General features: G+C 60.2%; 1 protein-coding gene across 1 annotated transcript in view; it reads left to right on the forward strand.

Annotated features, from left to right (window-relative positions):
• The first annotated feature begins 4,517 nt into the window (after nucleotides 1–4,517).
• Nucleotides 4,518–17,101, forward strand: part of SCARA5 (scavenger receptor class A member 5) — a 28,545-nt gene continuing 15,961 nt past the window's right edge. The window contains exons 1-4 of the mRNA XM_082302415.1: nucleotides 4,518–4,612; nucleotides 6,707–6,819; nucleotides 10,096–10,224; nucleotides 15,498–16,172. Of these exons, the coding sequence (XP_082158541.1) occupies nucleotides 6,708–6,819; nucleotides 10,096–10,224; nucleotides 15,498–16,172 (916 nt within the window). The 5' untranslated portion in view covers nucleotides 4,518–4,612; nucleotide 6,707. The remainder of the gene's footprint in view (nucleotides 4,613–6,706; nucleotides 6,820–10,095; nucleotides 10,225–15,497; nucleotides 16,173–17,101) is intronic.

Consider the following 17,101-nt stretch of genomic DNA (forward strand, 5'->3'; position numbering starts at 1 on the left):
CCGCGGGAGGCCGGGAATGGGGAAACTGAGGCACGGCTCCACGAGGCTGCAACCTCGGGATAAGGACGAGCACCCCCCGCCCGCCCTTCCCAAAATTCCCGGGAATGTCGCGGAGGAGCTGAGCCGGCCCCGCCTCTGTTGGGAAGAGCGAACCCAGGTGAGCGTCAGCGCCAGAGGGAGAGGAGCGAGCGGGAAAGCTCCGGGAATCCTGGAATTCTTCGGGCTGGAAAAGCCCAACCGCGCCCCCCCCCCCCCCCCCCCCTCTTTTACTGGGGAAAGGGGGAAAAATGGAGGGAAAAAGGCAGGAAAATGGGGAAAAGTGAAGGGAAGATGGGGAAAAGCGAAGGAAAATGGGGAAAAGGGAGACAGAAAACTGAGGGGAAATGGTAAGAATGGAGGAAAACAGCAGGAAAATGGGGAAAAGCGAAGGAAAAATGGGAAAAAAGCAAAGGGGAAACTGAGGGAAAATGGTAAAAATGAAGGAAAACAGCAGGAAAATGGGGAAAAGCGAAGGAAAAATGTGAAAAAAGCAAAAGAAAACTGAAGGAAAGGGGTAAAAATGGAGGGAAAACCAGCAGGAAATGGGGAAAAGTGAAGGAAAAATGGGGAAAAGTGAAGGAAAAATGGGGAAAAGCGAAGGAAAAATGGGGAAAAGCGAAGGAAAAATGGGGAAAATGGAGACAGAAAACTGAGGGGAAATGGTAAAAATGGAGGGAAAAAAGGCAGGAAAATGGAGAAAAGCAAAGGGGAAACTGAGGGAAAATGGTAAAAATGAAGGAAAACAGCAGGAAAATGGGGAAAAGCGAAGGAAAAATGTGAAAAAAGCAAAAGAAAACTGAAGGAAAGGGGTAAAAATGGAGGGAAAACCAGCAGGAAATGGGGAAAAGTGAAGGAAAAAATGGGGAAAAGCGAAGGAAAATGGGGAAAAGGGAGACAGAAAACTGAGGGGAAATGGTAAAAATGGAGGGGAAAAAGGCAGGAAAATGGAGAAAAGCAAAGGGGAAACTGAGGGAAAATGGTAAAAATGAAGGAAAACAGCAGGAAAATGGGGAAAAGCGAAGGAAAAATGTGAAAAAAGCAAAAGAAAACTGAAGGAAAGGGGTAAAAATTGAGGGGAAAACAGCAGGAAATGGGGAAAAGTGAAGGAAAATGGGGAAAAGTGAAGGAAAAGCAGGAAAATGGAGAAAAGCGAAGGAAAAACTGAGGGAAAGGGGTAAAAATGAAGGAAAACATCAGGAAAATGGGGAAAAGTGAAGGAAAATGAGGAAAAGAGAGGGAGGAGGAGAGAAAAGGGGAAAGAAGGGAAAGGTGGGAATTAAGCAAAAAAAAAAAAGGGGGGGAAAGACAAAGAAAAATGAAACAAAAAGAGGAAGAAAAATCTGGGAAAAGGCAGGGAAGAGGAGGGAAATGCAGGAAAAGCCCCGGGGATCCGGGAATTCTGTGGGATCTTTAACGGGAAGGGCGGAATCTCAGCGCTGCCCCGGCCAGGCAGGGCCGGGATCTGATCCCGGAGCTCCTTTTGGGCTTCGGGGATGTTCCCGCCTGGAACGGGCGATCCCAAATCCCCCTCTGGATCCGGGCCGGCTCCGCGCTCCCATCTGAGATTCCAAGGGAGGGATTTGGGGGCCTTTCCGTGGATTTTTCCCACTCCCGGGCTCGCTCCCAATGCGGGCCTTTAGGGGGCCCCACGAGCTCGGGAATTGCGTCCCTGGAAGCTCCCGGAGGGAGGAATCGCTTCCCAAGATCCCAGCCACCCCTTCCCGCCCGCCCTGGGATCCATTCCCGGTGGGATCCATTCCCGGTGGGATCCATTCCCGGTGGGATCCATTCCCGGTGTCCCGGCGCTCGGCGATTCCCCGTTCGTGTGGGATCCGCAGCGGGAGATCCCTCCCGATCGCAGCCGCTGGAATATCGGGATGGCAGCGCTGGAGCAGGGATTGGAGGCGGGGGAATCATGGAAAGGAATCGTTTCATCCTGGAAAGTGGGATTTGGGGAAGGAATTCCTGCTCCTGCAGAGCTGGGGGAGGCCCCTTGTCCATAAAACCATGGAATCGTTGAGCTTGGAAAAGCCCTCGGAGCCCATGGATCCAACCATTCCCGGCACTGCCGAGGCCACCCCGGTTCCAGCTCCCACCCCAAATCCACAGGGATTTCGATCCCACCGGGAATGGGGGCTCCAGCCCCGCCCCGGGCAGCTGGAAGGGCTGGAAAACCTTTCCAGGCAGGAATTGTTCCCAAAATCCAACCTGGACCTCCCTTGGTGCGACGCCCAGGATCCAAATCCCACCCGAAAATCCCTGGGAATGCCGGTGCGCTTTCCATCAAATCACCAGCCTGGAGTCGGGAACCGGCTCGGAGAGAGATTCCTGCAGGAAAACATGGCCAGGAAAACCATGGAAAGGGAAATTCCGCATGGAATTCGCATCACGGAGAGGTTTGGGTGGGAAGGGCCCTTAAATCCACCCCCATTCCATGGGCTGGGACACATTCCCTGATCCCAGGCTGCTCCAGCCCGGCCTGGGAACGCTTCCAGGGATCCGGGGACAGCCACAGGATCTGCAGGATTTGGGATTTGCTCCCAAGTCTGATCCAGCTTTTCCTCCCGGGGATCCGCGGGGTTGCTGGGAGAGGGTTTGGGAAGGGATTTTGGGGCTCTTTTCCTGCTCCACATTCCCAAAAAACCAGCTTGGATCCCGACTGCTTCCGTGTTCCCTCCCGGCTGGATTTCCTCGTCTCCAAGGGCTTTTCCCACCTCAACAATTCCATGATTCCATGGGATGGGTTTGACCTCCGCTGGCACCAGAAGTCATTCCCGGCTCCGGAGCAGCTTTTATCCCGTTTTAATCGCTTTAAATCCCGTTTTTCCTCTCTCGTTCCTCTTTTCCAGCAGAATCCCGCAGGGCGAGGCTCCCCCGCGCCGGAATCCAACCCGGACCCATCCCAGAACAAATCCATGGATGGAAACCGAGGAGGAGGAAAAGCTCGGTCCCGCTGGAATCTCCCGAAATCCAGTGAAATATTTCCATTTTTCGCCTTTCCTGGGATAAAGGACAAATCCTGACCCTTCCCTTGATCCCGGATTGTCACTCCCTGCTCCCACAGAGCCGCGGCCGAGGAGTTTGGGATCATCCCAGACTCTCCGTGCCTCAGTTTCCCTGCGGATTCAGCGCTCCTCTCCCCATTCCCGGGGTTTTGGGTGCTCCTGCCGGCCGGGAATTGGGAGTGGAAGGATGGGAATTCCCTGGAGCTGGGACACGGATCCGCCTCGTTCCCGCCGGGAAGGAATTCCAGGGGGAAACTCCGCCCTTTTCCACCTGGGGGGATGCTCCTGCTCCTCTTCCCTGGGGATATTCCAGCCCCTGCTTCCCCCGGGAATGTTCCGGCCTCGGTTTTCCCTCTCCCGATTCCTCCGGGAATATTCCAGCCCCGATTCCTCCTCTCCGGGTTTCCCCGGGAATATTCCAGCCCCAATTCCTCCTCTCCCCGATTCCCCCGGGAATATTCCAGCCCCGGTTCTGCCTCTCCCGGTTTCCCCGGGAATATTCCAGCCCCGATTCCTCCTCTCCCCGTTCCCCCGGGAAAATTCCAGCCCCGATTCCCCCGGGAATATTCCAGCCCCGGTTCTGCCTCTCCCGGTTTCCCCGGGAATATTCCAGCCCCGATTCCTCCTCTCCCGGTTCCCCCGGGAATATTCCAGCCCCGATTCCCCCCTGCCCCTGACCTGATTTCCCGAGGGATGCTCCTGCCCCGGTTCTCCCTGGCCCGGTTCCCCCGGGATGTGCTCCTGTCCCGGTTTCCCCTCTCCGGGTATTCCCAGAAGATTCTCCTCCCCATTTTTTCCCGGGGGACGCTCCTATCCCGGTTCCCCGTGTCCCGGTACTCCCGGCAGATGTTCCCGCCGCGTTTTTCCCGGGACATGCTCCTATCCCGGTTTCCCCTGTCCCAGTACCCCCGGGAGATGCTCCCGCCCCGGTACCCCCGGTTCCTGTCCCGGTACCCCCGGGATGTGCTCCTATCCCGGTTCCCCCTATCCCAATCCCCCCTGGGACATGTCCCTGCCCCGTTTCTCCCGGGAAATCCCCGTTTCCTATCCCGGTTCCCCTTATCCCGGCAACTCCGGGAGATTCTCCTCTCCCGTTTTCCCCTTATCCCCTTCCTGCCCCGTTTCTCCCGTGGGACGCTCCATTCCCGCTTCTCTCTTCCCCTGCCCCTCTCCCGGCCCGGGGCGGGCGCTGGAGCGGCGGGAGGAGCCCGGCCCCGGTGGGACGGAGGGAGGGAAGGAGGGAGGGAGGAAAGGGGCGGAGGATCCCGGCCCCGGTGGGAAGGAGGGTGGAAAGGGGCGGAGGATCCCGGCCCCGCTCCCGTTCCCCGCCTACAAAAGGCTCCGGGCCGGGCGGGCCCCGCTCCCAGCGCCGGGACCCCGCACCCATGGGCGGCTGCCGGGCCCCTCCGCGCCCCCGCGGAGCCGCCGCCGCTCAGCCCCGGGGGTCCCCTCGCCGTCCTCGGCCTCCTGTCCCGGCCACCTCCGGGGCGCAGCCCGGGGACTGAGGGAAATCCCGGGGACCGAGGGAAATCCCGGGAAGAGACCACGGGAAGAGCGCGGGCCCGCGGGTGAGTGCGGACAGCGGGGACCCGGAGCGCCGGGAGCGGGGCTGGAGGAGCCGCCGAGCCCCGGGGGTGCGCGGGGAGGGAAAGGCTCCGGTCCCGGTGCTCCCGGGAATGCTCCAGTCCCGAATCCCTCTGTCCCGGTTCTCCCGGGAATGCTCCAGTCCCGAATCCCTCTGTCCCGGTTCTCCCCGGAATGCTCCAGTCCCGAATCCCTCTGTCCCGGTTCTCCCCGGAATGCTCCAGTCCCGAATCCCTCTGTCCCGGTGCTCCCGGGAATGCTCCCGTCCCGAATCCCTCTGTCCCGGTGCTCCCGGGAATGCTCCAGTCCCGAATCCCTCTGTCCCGGTGCTCCCGGGAATGCTCCAGTCCCAAATCCCTCTGTCCCGATTCTCCCGGGAATGCTCCAGTCCCGAATCCCTCTGTCCCAGATCCAACCGGGAATGCTCCAGTCCCGAATCCCTCTGTCCCGGTTCCCCCGGGAATGCTCCAGTCCCGAATCCCTCTGTCCCAGATCCAACCGGGAATGCTCCAATCCCGAACCCCTCTGTCCCGGTTCTCCCGGGAATGCTCCAGTCCCGAATCCCTCTGTCCCGGTTCTCCCCGGAATGCTCCAGTCCCGAATCCCTCTGTCCCAGATCCAACCGGGAATGCTCCAGTCCCGAATCCCTCTGTCCCAGATCCAACCGGGAATGCTCCAGTCCCGAATCCCTCTGTCCCGGTGCTCCCGGGAATGCTCCAGTCCCGAATCCCTCTGTCCCGGTTCCCCCCGGGAATGCTCCAATCCCGAACCCCTCTGTCCCAGATCCAACCGGGAATGCTCCAGTCCCGAATCCCTCTGTCCCGGTCCTCCCGGGAATGCTCCAGTCCCGAATCCCTCTGTCCCGGTTCTCCCCGGGAATGCTCCAGTCCCGAATTCCTCTGTCCCGGTTCCCCCCGGAATGCTCCAGTCCCGAATCCCTCTGTCCCAGATCCAACCGGGAATGCTCCAGTCCCGAATCCCTCTGTCCCGGTTCTCCCGGGAATGCTCCCGCCCTTTTTCCTTCCCTCTGTCCCCGTTCCCTGGGGGATTCTCCTGCCCCGGACTCCCCAGGCGAGTTCTGAGAGACCCCCCCGGATTTCATGGATGGCGTTTCCCCCTTGGAAGTGAGACCAGGATCTGGGAATGCTGCTGGTTTAACTGGGACAAAACTCCGACGGCACCAGAGACACAACAATCCCGGGAAAACAGAATCCATGGATCCGTGGCCCTGCTCCAAACCCCGTCCAGTCCGGCCTCGGACAATCCCAGGGATCCAGGGGCAGCCAGGGATTCCCTGGGAATTCCAGCCCAGCCGGGAATTCCCTCCCAAGATCCCAGCCCGAGCTGCCCTTTCCCAGGGAAATCCCTCCATTCCCGCCTCTCCCAGCCTGCCATTGGATCCAGCCCCATCCCGACTCCTCTGCGGGAAGGAATTCCGGCCTCCAGGCCCTTCCCTGGCAATCTCGGCACTCCAGGAAGGCTCTCCCTTCCCTTTCCCATGCCCGACTTCCAGAAAAACCCCTGGCCATGGATTCGGAGCCTCCTGGATCCCAGAATCCCGGAATGCTTTGGCTGGGATCCACGCAGCTTCAATCCCATCCCATTCCAAGGCCGGCACCTCCCCCGATGATCCCAGGCTGCTCCAGCCTTTCCTTGGGCACTGCCAGGGATCCGGGCATTCCCTGGCAATTCCAGCCCAGCCGCGAATTCCTTCCCAACATCCCACCCTGAGCTTCCCTTTCCCACTGGGAAGCCATTCCCTGCCTCCTGCCCCTCCAGCCCTTTCCCAAATTCCAGCTCTCCCGGAGCCCCTTTAGGTTCGGGAAGGGGCTCCAAGGATTTTCTGGATCCTTCCCTTCTCCAGGTGAACATTCCCAGCTCTCCCAGCCCGGCTCCAGAGGTGCTCCAGCCCTCGGAGCAGCTCTGGGTTCTCCTCCGGCCTCGCTCCAGCAGCTCCGTGTCCTGCTGATTTTGGGATCCCGGAGCTGGGGGCTCACCTGCTCCATCCCAGAGCCGGAGCCCGGCAGGGATACACCAAGTGCCCGATTCCAGCTGGTATTCCCGTTTTTCCCCGGCAGGATGGAGAACAAGGCCGTGTATCTCCGCACCTTCTCCGAGCGGGAGAGCGGATCCGTCTTGGAGGAGCCCTTCGAGGGAAGGAGCCTTTCCAAGCTGAACCTCTGCGAGGACGGTGAGGGCGGATCCACCTCCGGATCCACCTCCGGATCCACCTCCGGATCCACGGGGGCAATGGGAGCACGGAGAGCTCCTGGGAGCTGGGATTGCTCGGGAAGGAGCTCCGGATTCGGCTCCACGTGGGCAGAGGTGTCCGGAATGAGCTCCGTGCTCAGCTCCGGCGTCCAGGCAGGATTCCCTGCCCTGGGAAACGGGGATGGATCCTGTGGTGGGAGCAGCACCGGGATGTGTCTCCAGCACAGGTTTTCCAGGGATTCTGTGGCTGCCCCTGGATCCCTGGGAGTGTCCAAGGAAAGGTTGGATGGGGCTTGGAGCAGCCTGGGATCGTGGGAGGTGCCGGGGTTGGAATGGGATGGGATTCAAGGTCTCTTCCCACCCAAAGCATCCTGGGATTCCCGGATCCAGGAGGCTCAGAATCCATCCCGAGGGATTTTTATGGAAGTCGGGGATGGGAAAGGGAAGAAAAGGGAAGGGAGACCTTTCCTGGAGTGCCGAGATTCCCAGGGAAGGGCCTGGAGGCCGGAATTCCTTCCTGCAGAGGAGTCGGGATGGGGCTGGATCCAATGGCAGGCTGGGAGAGCCGGGAATGTCTGGCTGGATCAGGGAAGGATCCAGGGAATCCTTGGAGCCCCTTCCTGAGCCTAAAGGGGCTCCAGGAGAGCTGGGATTTGGGATAAAGGCTGGAGGGGCAGGAGGCAGGGAATGGCTTCCCAGTGGGAAAGGGGAGCTTGGGGTGGGATGTTGGGAAGGAATTCCCAGCTGGGAGGGTGGGGAGGGGCTGGGAACATCCAGCTCCGGATGAATTCCTTCCGGGAATGCTGCGAGGGGCTCATGGAGGTGATTCCAAGTGGGGGTCTCCAGCCCCGGGCTAGGGACAGCTTTGGATCCAGAGGGTGGATTTCCCATCCAGGCGATCCCTGGGGGTTGATCCCATTCCCAAAGGTTGATATCCCTGCTCCCGCCTCTTCCCAGCTTCCCGCAGGCCGATCCTGCCGTTCCCATCCTTTCCCAGCGGCAAACAGCTGCGAGAGCCGGGAGGGAAGGGTCGGAGCCCTCCAGGACTGATCCCAGCATTCCCAGCAAATCCCTTTCCCCGGGAAGGCTCGGAGGTACCTCCCTGGCTTTGGGATTTTTTGTGGAAGTCCGCCTGGAATTCTCAGGGCTCATCCATAACTCATCCCAACCTTCCAGGGAAGCCCATTCCCACGGGGGAGAGGCCTCTGGAGGGAGATTTCTGGGAAGGGGCTGGACTAGGCCGTCCCTGGGGATGGCACCACCCGGATCCCGCCTGGATCCATGGAAAACTCCCGCCGGGGGGGACCGAGGATCCATCGGGAGAGGGATCCAAGCTTTGCGCCCGCCCAGGAACAGCATTCCCGCACCTTTTCCAGGGTTTTGGGGACCCCGCATCCCGCTTTCCCGAGGAGCGGGCGGGTCGCGGCTGCGCTCCCTGGAGCCTGGGCAGGGGCAGGAAATGTTCGCTTTTCCTTGGAATCCGGCCGGAGCCTTTCCCTGGGCCCGGGCTGTGCAAATCCTCCTTCCAAGGGCCGGGAATGGGAGTGGGTGGATCGGGGCGCGCCGCCAGCTCCTCCCGGAGTGTCCCAGGAGCCGCTGGAAGTGCGAGTGTCAGGAAAACATCGCCGCTCTCCTCATCCCGCAGCCCGCGGCTCCAGGAATTCCGGGGTGGGAGCGCGGGCTGAGATCCGCCCCGCATTCCCTCGGGATCGCCGCCTGCATCCCTGAGCTCATTCCCGAGCTCCAAAGCCGGGCTGGGTTTCGGGATCCGCCCGCTGGAACCCTTTCCCGGCTGGAGGCTTTTCCAAACATCGCCGTTTTCCCGGGATGGACACACCGGGACAACGGCGGAGCTTGGGAAGGACAAGGATGCCGTGGGGAAGGGTCCTGGAATGCTGGGGCCCCTCCCGCAGTCCATCGGTTCCATCTCCGGAATTCCAAGGAGGAGCAGCGAGATCCCACCGGGATCTGAGCTCCGGCCCCATGGATGGGGCGAGATCCCACCCGGACATCGCCGGGCAGGAGCCGGGAATTGCTCCTGGACAGGGAATGAGATCCCAAATCCCAGCAGGGATGGTCCTGGCTGGAGCTGGGAATTGCTCCTGGATAGGGAATGAGATCCCAAATCCCGGCAGGGATGGTCCTGGCTGGAGCTGGGAATTGCTCCTGGACAGGGAATGAGATCCCAAATCCCGGCAGGGATGGTCCTGGCTGGAGCTGGGAATTGCTCCTGGACAGGGAATGAGATCCCAAATCCCAGCAGGGATGGTCCTGGCTGGAGCTGGGAATTGCTCCTGGACAGGGAATGAGATCCCAAATCCCAGCAGGGATGGTCCTGGCTGGAGCTGGGAATTGCTCCTGGACAGGGAATGAGATCCCAAATCCCGGCAGGGATGCTCCAGGCTGGATCCGGCCGGGATCAGCGAGGTCCCCATCCAGGAGGTTTGGATTTGGGGTTCCCCCTCTCCCGTGGGATGAGGGGCTCTGGGTCGGAGCTTCAGAGCTCCAAGGAGCACAAAACACCGGGATGGAGGCACCCAGGGCTCCGGGTGGGAATTCTGGGCTCTTCCTGCATCTTCTGTTGGTGTCTCCTTGGGAATGCTTGGATCTGGGAAAGGGCTCCCAGCAATCCTGCCAGGATCCAGCAGGGAATGGATCGGGTGGGAAGGGACCTGAAATCCCATCCCATTCCAGGGGCAGGGACACCTTTCCCTATCCCAGGGAGCTCCAACCTTTCCTTGCACACTGCCAGAGATCCAGGGATTCTCTGGGAATTCCAGCCCAGCCCCTCCCCACCCTCCCAGCCGGGAATTCCTTCCCAACATCCCACCCCAAGCTCCCCTTTCCCACTGGGAAGCCATTCCCTGCCTCCTGCCCCTCCAGCCTTTATCCCAAATCCCAGCTCTCCTGGAGCCCCTTTAGGCTTGGGAAGCGGCTCCAAGCTCTCCCTGGAGCTCAGGGTTTTCCTTGGAGCTGCATCCCACGGGATTTGCCTGCTGGGAACCCCAGCCTGGAGCCATCCCAGCGGTTCCCGAGGATCCCGGAATGCTTTGGGTGGGAAGGGACCTCAAATCCCATCCCATTCCAACCCCGACCCCTTCCCCTATCCCAGGCGGCTCCAGTCCCATCCAGCCTTTCCTTGGACACTCCCAGGAATGGAGCTCCCGGTGCTGCTCCCCTCCCTCGCAGGGGTGATCCCAACATTCCCGCAGCATTCCAAGGCCTCCATCAGCCCGTGTCCCGCTCTGTCCCGCAGATCCCGGCCGGAGGATGAAGGCCTCGGGATGCTGTGGCCGGATGGGCTCCGTGGCGGCGCTGAAATATTCCGTGGTGGGACTTTACCTCCTCGTGCTCCTCATCCTGGTCGGAATCTTCATCCTGGCAGGTGAGGCCGGGCCGGCTCCTCCCGGGAGGCTCCCAGAGCCAGGAGCATCCATCCATGGGCTTGGAATCCCGGCTCGGGAGGGTTTTCCAGGCCATGCAGGGGAGGAAAAGTTGGGATCCAGCAGAACTCCAAGGAGCTCTGAGCTCCTTGGGATCAAGAGCTTGAGCCTGATCCGGCTCCACGCGGAGCATCGGGATCGGCCGGGATGGAATCCCTGAGGCTGGAATTGCTGCAGGGTTTGAGGGTGGAGCGCTGGGAATGCTGAGGCTCGGGAGAGGTTCGGGAACTGCCTGCTCAGAGCTGGGATTGCTCCTGTCAGCCGTTCCCAGCTGGCTTTTCCTGGGATAAGGATGATGGGATGCAGGCAGAGCGTTATCCTGGCACATTCCAGGCCTCCTGCCTCCCCTTTCCCGAATTTTGGTGAGCGCAGGGATGGCGAAACCCCTTGGGAATGCCTGGAATTCCCGCCCAGCCCCCGGGAATTACCCAGCTCATCCCGGCACACACATTCCGTGGGATCCGTCCTGCCTCAGGCTTGGTCCCCCTCCCTTGTCCTCCTGGAAGAAAGTTGGGAAATTCCTGGTTTAATCCCCAATCCCAAGATTTCCCTTGATGGGTGGGAAATGCCACCTCCATGGATCAGCTCCTCATTCCCATCCCTCCTTCCCAGCGCTTATCCCGTTATCCATGGCGGGAAGGGATGTGAACCCTCCCCTTTTCCATCCCAAATCCCCCCTCGGTGTTCTCCGAGGGGTGGGAAAGGCCGGAGAAGATTTTGCCGGAATTTTGAGGCCTCTCCCAGCGATCCCTTGCCTCGCATTGTTTGGATGTTGTTGTTGTTGGCTGGAGGATCCCGGAGCGAGGGATGCCATGGATCCGGGACAAGCTCCGGTCCCGGGCCGGGCTGCAGCTCCAGGAATAACAACAACAACAACCTCTGGCTTCGGGAATCTTCCAATTCCCACCTCCCGGAGCGGCGGGACTGGCGGGATTCCAGGAAAACCTCAGGAAAACCACCTCGGCCCCTGGGCTGTCACCCGGAATCCTGGAAAATGGAGGCAGAGGGACGAGGGGAATCGGCTCCGTGCTTGTGGCTTTCTGGAGGTTTGGAATTTTAAGCCAAGCCTCTGGATTTGGATGCGGCCGAGCCCTGGAATTTCGAGCTGGGGGTTTTCCAGAGGGTTTATCCCGGCTGGAAAACCACAGGCATGGGATGGTGTGGGATAAAGGGATCGCATCCAGCCGGGAATCGCAGGGAGACAGCCTCGGGTGTCAGAGCTGGTTGATCCTTGGAAAACCGGGAATGTTCATGGACACCTTTAATGCCGGAGGGCTCGGATTTCCTATGGAAAATCCCTTTTTGGGCTCCTGGAGACGGACACAGAGCTGGGAATTCCTCCCCAGCTTCTTGTCCCGTCCGAGGGGAAGGGGCATGGAAAGACGCACGGAATCATGGAATGGTTGGGGTGGGAAGGGACATGGAAAGGTCCCTAATTCCATAGGGACGCTTCCCACCATCCTGGGTTGCTCCAAGCCCCGTCCAACCTGCCCGGGAATGTTTTGGGGTGGGTTTGGCCAGGAATTGTTTGGGATCCCGCTGGGGCAGGTGACTGTCCTCGGAAAAGATGTTGGGAAAGGGTCAGTGCCAAAAATCCATGGAAACACTGGGAGCAGTGGGAATGGGATCTTTTCCGTCCTGGAGCCGGAGTTTTCCGCATGGAGCTCAGGTGGCACCTGGGAATTCCCATTCCCTACATCCCTGTCCCTGCTCCTCCCAATCCATTAAAAAGCCTCTGAGCCTGAGGTTGGGGCTCCGATCTCCAACTTTTTCATGGAATCACTGAGGTTGGAAAACTCCTTGGACCCCCCTTGAGTCCAACCATTCCCAGCCCTGACCCGTGTCCCCACGTGCCACATCCACATGGATTTGAATCCCTCCAGGAATGGGGATTCCAGCCCCGGCTGACCTTTTCCATGAGGGAATCATTCCTGATTCCAACCCGAGCTTTCCCCGGCAAAACTTGAGGCCGTTCCCTCTCGTTATCGATCGATAACGATAAAATCCCACCGATCCCAAAGGTTTTTCCTCAAGGAATGTTTTTCCCGGTAGTTTTCCATCCTTCCCGTGAGATCTGTTCTTCCCCCCCAGTCCCTCAGATCCCTCCCAGGGATGCCAGGGCCAAACTGGGATGAGCAGAGGGACCCGAACCTCTCCCTGTCCCGGGAGAGGAGCTCCCAGACGGAATTCCGGGACAACCGGTGGGATTCATGGACAGGGATTGTAAAGATGCCTGGAAGAACCTGATTCCAGGTGGGACAGGGCCTGGAGCAGCCTGGGATAGGGGGAGGTGCCGGGGTTGGAATGGGATGGGATGGAAGGTCCCTTCCCACCCAAACCGTTCCATGAGTCTGGGATTCCATGGAGCTGCTGGGATGGCTCCAGGCTGCGGTTCTGGCTCTCGGCACACAAATCCCATGGGATGCGGCTCCAAGGGATTTAAGGAAAGCCCTGGGGTTCACTTGGGATCTCGGGACTCCAGAAAGGGTCTCTGTTCCCTTTTCCTCCCTTTTCCTTCCCTAAAAATCCCTCTGAATGGATTCTGAGCGTCCTTCATCCCAGAATCCTGGAATCATTGGAGTGGGAAGGGACATTCCATCCCATCCCATCCCATGGGCAGGGAATTCTCCCATCCCAGGTTGCTCTATTTCTGCTCCATGGAATTGTGGCGGTTCCGCTCCAGCCCACGCCCAAAGGAAAATGGGAAGAGTTGATTTTATTTCAGGAAAAAACCCAATTCCCATTGTTTTTGTGGGCTTGGCTTGGAGTTTCCCAGTCCGAGGCTGAGGAATATTCCCTTGTCTGATATTCCCCTGCCCGGATCAGCATTTTTGGGATGCAGCGGTGTGCTGGGATTTGGGATTGGGATTTACTGGGTGCCTGGAGCTGCTGAAGGCAGGAGGTTCTCCCCAAATTCCCAGGTTTCCTCTCTGAATCCCGGCTTGAAATTCTGGGATTTGGTGCGGGGCCGGGAAGGGTTTGGAGTCTGGAATTCTCTGCCAGCTGGGATACAGAGGTGGGGGTGTGGATGCTCTGGAGCTGGGGTGGGATTTCTCCCTCAGGAAGAGCCTCAGGATGTGGGATGGGGATGATCCGGAGCCGGGGTTGGTTTGTTCCCTTGGGATTCCTGGTGGCCCCGGAATGCGGGATGCAGGATTCGGGATGCGGATGCTCCAGAGTCAGGGTGGGTTTCATCCCTTGGGAAGAGCCCTGGAAGCCCTTGGATAGGGATACTCTGATTTGCGTGTTTCCCTTGGGAAGAGCCCTGGCATTCCCGGGATGGGGATGTGGATGCTCCAGAGCTGGGCTGGGTGTCTCCATTGGGAAGAGCTTTGACAATCCTTGGGTAGGGATGCTCCAGAGCACCCACATCCCCATCCCAGGGAATTCCAGGGCCTTTCCTGAGGGAGACACCCAGCCCACATCCAGAGTATCCCTATCCAAGGGCTGTCGAAGCTCTTCCCAAGGGAGGAAACCCACCCCGGCTCCGGAGCATCCCCATCCCCATCGCAGGGAATTCCAGGACCCTTCCCGAGGGAGACACCCAAGCCCAACTCTGGGGTGGGTTTCCTCCCTTGGGAAGAGCCCTGGAAGCCCTGGGAGCCCTGGGATGGGGATGATCCTGAGCCCTGGGATGGGGATGATCCTGAACCAGGATGGGTTTCATCCCTTGGGAAGAGCCCTGGAAGCCCTGGGAGCCCTGGGATGGGGATGATCCTGAGCCCTTGGATGGGGATGTGGATGCTCCAGAGCCAGGCTGGGTTTATTCCCTCAGGAAGAGCCCTGGAAGCCCTGGGATGGGGATGATCCTGAACCAGGGTGGGTTTCATCCCTCAGGAAGAGCCCTGGAAGCCCTGGGATAGGGATGCGGATGCTCCAGAGCCAGGGTGGGTTTCATCCCTTGGGAAGAGCCCTGGAAGCCCTTGGATGGGGATGTGGATGCTCCTGAGTCAGGGTGGGTTTATTCCTTCAGGAAGAGCCCTGGAAGCCCTGGGATAGGGATGATCCTGAGCCCTGGGATGGGGATGTGGATGCTCCTGAGCTGGGCTGGGTTTATTCCCTCAGGAAGAGCCCTGGAAGCCCTTGGATAGGGATACTCCGGAGCTGGGTTGGGTTTGTCCCTCGGGAAGAGCCCTGGCAGCCCTTGGATAGGGATACTCCGGAGCTGGGTTGGGTTTGTCCCTCGGGAAGAGCCCTGGCAGCCCCGGATTTGCGGGATGTGGTTCTTGGAAGCCACCAGCAAACCACACCCAGCGCCGAGGAAATCTGGGAGCCAGGGCCGAGCTCGGATCCAGGATCTGCATCCAGAAGGGAAACCGGACTGTAAACACTCGAATCCAAAGCTCCGGGTGGGAAGAAGCCGGGATTGGGTCTGTTTGGAGCAAGGAAAAGCAGATCCTGGCAGCCGGGCTCTGGCAGAGCTCTGGAACATCAGGAAGCACCTGGAAAATCCCAGGGCCGTGGCTGTCCCTCCCGAGGCAGGTGACACCTTCCAGGGACATCTCTGTCGGTGCAGTGTCCATGGAAGTGTCCAAGGAAAGGCTGGATGGGATTGGAGCCACCTGGGATAGGGGGAGGGGTCGGGGTTGGAACGGGATGGGATTTGAGGTCCCTTCCCACCCAAAGCATTCCGGGATCCTCGGGAGCCGCTGGGATGGCTCCAGGCTGAGGTTCTGTTTTCCAGCAGGCAAATCCCGTGGGATGCAGCTCCAAGGAAAACCCTGAGCTCTAGGGAGAGCTCGGAGCCGCTTCCCAAGCCTAAAGGGGCTCCAGGAGAGCTGGAATTTGGGATAAAGGCTGGAGGGGCAGGAGGCAGGGAATGGCTTCCCAGTGGGAAAGGGGAGCTTGGGGTGGGATCTTGGGAAGGAATTCCCGGCTGGGCTGGAATTCCCAGAGAAGCTGTGGCAGCCCCTGGATCCCTGGGAGTGGCCAAGGCCAGGCTGGATGGGGCTTGGAGCACGCTGGGATCACGGGAAAGTGTCCCTATCCAGGTGGAATGGGATGAGCTTTACGGTTCCTTCCCGCCCAAGCCATTCCAGGATTCTCCAGCACCCAACCTCCTCCTCCTCGCCTTGGATTCCAGGAGGGGCTGATGGCGGGGAACCTTTTGGGCTGGGAATCCCACCTCCAGGCGCCGAGGAACTGGGAACGACCTTGGGAGGATCCCACCTCCAAGGGCTCTTCCTGACCTCCCGCTGCTCTCCCTCCATCCCAGTGTCCCGGCCACAGCCGTCCCCCGAGGACCTGAAGGCGCTGCTGGGAAACGTCCACCGGCTCAACGAGACCTTCCGGGACCTGCAGCTGCAGCTGCTGCACCCCCTTCCCAAGGGCGACCTCCTGGAGCACATCTGGCGGCTCCAGGACCTCCTGCAGAACCACTCGGACTCGCTGTTCCTGCTGACGGGATCGCTCCAGAGGCTGGAGGGGCTCCTGTGGAGCCTCCAGAGCCAGGCGAGCCAGACGGACCGATCCGTGTCCCGGCTCTGGGATTCCCTGAGCCAGCAGAGCGACGCGGCCCAGCTGGAGCTGTCCCGGCTCTCCGTGGACGGCAACAGCAGCCGGCTGCTCCTGGAGCACCACGAGCACCTCCTGGGCCACCTGGGCGGGCGGCTGGAAGCCCTGGGCGAGCAGGTGACGGTCCTGGCCGGGGCCGTGGATTCCATGAACCGCAGCTTCTCCTACGACGTCCGCGTGCACCATTCCCGGCTCCGGGACCTGCAGGGGCTCCTGGGGAACGCCAGCGCGGACACGCGGCGGATGCGGACGGAGCACGCGGCCATGGAGCGGCAGCTGAGGCTGGAGCTGGACGTGCTCAACAACGTCACCGAGGAGCTGCGCATGAAGGACTGGGAGCATTCCGTGGCGCTGCGGAACATCTCCGTGATCCGCGGTGAGCGGAGCCCGCCGGGAGGGGGGTGGGATTGGGAATGGTCCCCGTGGTCCTGTGGGATGCGGGTCAATGCACCGGGGGGTTGGAGAATCGGGGAGTTGTTGAGGTTGGAAATGCTCTCCAAGGTCCTGGAGTCCAAGCGTTGGCCACCACTGATCCACGTCCCCCCAAATCCACGTGGATTTGGATCCCTCCAGGATTGGGGGCACCAAACCTCCCTGGGCCTGTTCCAATCCTTCACAACCCTTTCCACGAAGGAATTGTTCCCAATATCCGACTAAACCTTCCCTGGCACAGCCCGAGGCTGTTTCCTCATCCCGTTTCTTGTTTCCCGGGAGCAGATCCCAACTCCCACCTGGCTTCAACTTTTCACGGAGCTGTGGGGAGGGAAAAGGTCCCTCCAGAGCCTCCTTTGCTCCAGCCTGAGCCCCTTTCCCAGCTCCCTCAGCCGCTCCTGCTGCTCCAGCCCCTTCCCAGCTCCGTTCCCTTCCCTGGACACGCTCCAGCCCCTCCGGGGCTCTCCGGTTGGGAAGGGCCCAGAAGGGCCCCCATCCATCCCTGCTCAGGTGTCTCCAGCCCCCTGGACTCTCCAAATATTCCCCATCCATGGTTAGGAACAAAGCTCCCAAGGTTCCCTCAAAGATGCCAGGAAAAAACAGCTTCTCCCATCCCATCTTCTCCTCCTTTTCCACCCCCAGCCCTTCCCAAATCCCGGAATGGTTTGGGTGGGGACCTTCAATCCCATCCTATTCCAACTCCAACGTCTTCCACTGGCCCAGGCTGCTCCAAGCCCCATCCTTGGACACTCCCAGGGATCCAGGGGCAGCTGCAACTTCTCCAGGAATGCTGTGCCAGGAAGGGACACGCCCCATGGACAAACCCAGGAGGTCCCAGTGGAAGCTCCGGGGGGAGCAGGAGCTTGGGAGCAG

This window comes from Coloeus monedula (genome assembly GCF_965178545.1).
Source record: "Coloeus monedula genome assembly, chromosome: 2".
Classification (NCBI taxonomy): Eukaryota; Metazoa; Chordata; class Aves; order Passeriformes; family Corvidae; genus Coloeus; species Coloeus monedula.